We start from the raw sequence: 3,367 nt of genomic DNA, 5'->3' as shown, positions 1-3,367 counted from the left end.
TTAGCCCCCCCTCACCCCCTACTTATCAGCTCCAAGTCCGGCTCCAGCTCCCTGCTGCAGCAGGTGGGGACTGCCCAAATCGTCGAAGCTCTCCAAATCTTTTACGAATTGATTCAGAGAGTTCCGAATCGATTTGGACCTTTTTATTGGTCCCCTTATTCAATTCAGATTTGGAGAGCTACCGTTTCGGGCTGAATCTCCTCCAAATCAAATCAGCACCCAAGGCTTCGTACACCCCTAGTACACAGCTAGGTGTTGACTTGCTTCTGCTATTCAGAACTTCAGTCTGTGCATTTCCAGGGGTACTGACTTCCAAACCAGTAACAGTGGCAATTCTGTTGTTAACTGCACCTCTGACCCCCTCGTGGCCTCTGCCAGGGCTTGTCCCTTAGGTCTTAAACCTCTAGCTATTACCTGTATAGAGAAAGGAATTTGTTTTCTTTTATTTTTAGACTGAGGTTTTAGGGCTGCTGCTCCTCTGCAATTGAGTAATTATCCCAGAAGCTCAGGATTTATTACCTGCCGATCAGTTCATTACCTGCAGATCTGTGTTCTGCTGAGGACTGTGATCTGCCAGTTGTCACAAAGTATAGTGAAGGTTTATTTAGGACAGAAGTATTACAGAGACAACACATAATAACACTTTAAACAGTTTGGGTTTGCGGTATTCTTACCAATTATCACCCATCATCTCCAGAGAAGCTTGGTGGTTACATAGACGTTTGTCAGTCTGTTGTTCTAGAGTGAGTCTGACTCCATCAGAGCATCTGATGAGAGGTGTCTTATTTGAGTAGAACTGGGTAGTACTGTCTCCCAGGAGATGAAGCTTTAGTGGGTTGAGTATCTGTATAACTGGCATTGGTGATTTGCATGTGTTAGCCCAAACATGATTCTACAAGAAATTCACTCATTAACTAAGGAACAGGAAGTATGTGTATATGTTTGCATATATCTACAACATTTATTCATACACTTATCTATGCATATCTTAAGTGTCCACAATGTTTGTCACATGTTAATATAAGAGTCTCTGAAGTTTGCATGCTTCTGAAACATCATCTCTGTCATAAATGAATTGCACCAGGCAACTTTCCTATTCATTTTTCTTTCATGCTTAGAAAACCACATTTCTTTGTCAGATATGAAACTTCTGTTTGCAGAGATAGGACACTAATAAATGAATTCATTTTAATATTTCTGATGCACAGGGTTTGAATACTTCCTTGTGGATCATGACTTTCTCCCAAAATAAATTGCATCTAATGTTTTTGGGGGGACTGATTATAACAATATAGTAATATTATTTTAAAAATAGAACTATCCACCAGGTCTATTTCTTTCTTCCTTTTTCTTCATTTTTTAAACTATTCTTTTGATTTTCCACAGTATTAATCTTCTTGCTCTAATACAAAACAAATTACTTGTGCTTGATATATACAACTGAGTGTTACTTTTATTTCTAGTTTGCTTGTGCTTACTCAACTATGTGCAAACTGAGCTCAGGGCTCTGTGGTCCTTCTTTTGCAAATCACTTACGGATTTTTATGCTTTAAATAGAAGATTTTTTTCCTCCTTTCTGAAACAAGGGATGAAAAATAGTGTAAGTTCCATGTGAGTATTAGTAACAGTTAATTAGTTAATGAGCTCTATGTAAGAAAACCTAATTCAAGAATTAAAAACATTAAATTAGAAGAGGTTTTGATTTTTCAGAGGGCACGAGAAAAATCTCGTAGCATGAGATGCTACGGTGTAGTAGCAATCAACTACTGCACCATAGCTTGTTGTAACCATGCAGTAGTGTTGCCAGGCACTAACCGTGCAGCATCAATACTGTATAATAGTAACAAGCTAGTGTGCAGTAGCTCATTGCTACTGCACAGCAGCTTTTGGAAAAAAACTGTGTGGCAATGGTACTGTGCAGTAACGCTGATTACTGTGCAGTCATTTAGTACTTGTTTATTCAAGTACCAAATGATTGCACTGTAACAACTACACAGTCTGCCACTCGTATAGATGCAGCCAGAGAGAGCAGCTCAATATTCATCCTATGCTGTAACACACATTATCTGTCCTGAATTCATACAACAAAATCTCATTTTAATGATATTTTTTCTTTTTTATCTTATATGTTTCCATAGTCACATGACACAATCAGCCACATTTGAAGACCCTCAAATAGAGAGCTGCCAAATCACCCCTCCAGCCCCTCGGAAAGTGGAAATGAGGAGGGATCCTGTTCTGGGATTTGGTTTTGTGGCTGGTAGTGAAAAACCAGTTGTTGTACGCTCGGTAACACCAGGTATGTTTTTTTCTCCTTTCTTCTGCCTCCCCACTTCCTGCCTTTTTATTTAGTGCTTTTGAACATGTATTGAAGCTGACTGAGGACTTGGTACACTGGGACTGAAGTGACACAGGAAAGTGCTGTTAAACAGTTAAAGCAACCAGGCAATCAACAGGGATCATGATTTATAAACAGGATTCCAAGTTGTGATGGAACTGGCATAGTCCTGTAAGGACTTTTACTTGGGAATCTTCCTCCCCCTTCTCCCTCCACCTCATTCCAATCTCTTTCTAACTCCAGTATAAATTTGTTAGCAGCTAGAAGCCAACTTCTGTGTTGTTTTGCTTTTTTTCTCCCATCAGCTATCACTATTGTTTGACTAAGCTAGTTGACCCATTTCATTTAAAGGATGAATTCTCTTCAGTCCATTCTGTTCTGTATAGCAGGGATCTCAAATATACAGTCTGCAGTCTGGATCTAGCATGCAGAGGTGGTTCATTTAGCCTGCAGGGTTTCCTAAAGGGATCTATACTAGGCAGTGTTCACCAGTACCAGAGCTGTTGTGTCAGCAGGGCCAGTACCCAGCAGGTTTAACACTGCCAGCATTCATCCCGTCACCCAAATTCTGGGTCAAGATCCCCTGCAGCATTATCTGCATTATCCCCCAGGGTGCAGGCCCTCCAGCACAACAGCTAACACCACCCTCACATGCCTCGCTAGCAAATTTCCAGGTTGTGATCCCTGTTGCAGATACAATTCTGTGGCAGTGGGGCAAGCAGTGGTAGCATTAACCCCTATGTCTTCCAGAGCTACCATGTTGCTGGGGCCAGAACATAGCGGATTAATGCTGCTGCCCCTGGCCATGCCACTGGAGGTGTGTTATCCAGCGTACAAGAATCCCTGTGATCACCAAACAAGTTTAATACCTCAGGCTGTATAGCTTCCTGTGCCTTACAGTATCTAGTATTTTCCATATTTCATAGATTTCATAGATTTCATAGACATCAGGGCTGGAAAGGACCTCAGGAGATCATCAAGTCCAGCCCCCTGCCCAAAGGGCAGGAAGTCAGCTGGGGTCATAGGATC

The 3,367-nt window shown here is 41.3% G+C and overlaps 1 protein-coding gene and 1 long non-coding RNA gene across 5 annotated transcripts in view; one reads left to right on the top strand and one right to left on the bottom strand.

The window, feature by feature from the left end:
- The window catches only part of LOC109306070, a 13,051-nt gene extending 12,165 nt beyond the window's left edge, over positions 1-886 (bottom strand). Inside the window, exon 1 of the long non-coding RNA XR_002099835.1 lies at positions 675-886. This is a non-coding gene — a long non-coding RNA (uncharacterized LOC109306070). The remainder of the gene's footprint in view (positions 1-674) is intronic.
- Positions 1-3,367, top strand: part of FRMPD4 (FERM and PDZ domain containing 4) — a 475,664-nt gene that overhangs the window by 357,914 nt on the left and 114,383 nt on the right. For 3 of the 4 annotated variants that reach the window (XM_019529325.1, XM_019529326.1, XM_019529328.1), the window contains one exon: positions 2,139-2,299. In XM_019529325.1, the coding sequence (XP_019384870.1) occupies positions 2,139-2,299 (161 nt within the window). Of the gene's footprint in view, positions 1-2,138; positions 2,300-3,367 lie in introns of those variants that run through there. The other variant, XM_019529327.1, reaches the window with a different exon arrangement.

The sequence above is a fragment of the Crocodylus porosus genome, unplaced genomic scaffold (genome assembly GCF_001723895.1).
Source record: "Crocodylus porosus isolate Cpor-Errol unplaced genomic scaffold, CroPor_comp1, whole genome shotgun sequence".
Taxonomy (NCBI): Eukaryota; Metazoa; Chordata; order Crocodylia; family Crocodylidae; genus Crocodylus; species Crocodylus porosus.
The sequence above is the reverse complement of the archived record's forward strand: the minus strand, read 5'-3'. Positions and strand labels throughout refer to the sequence as shown.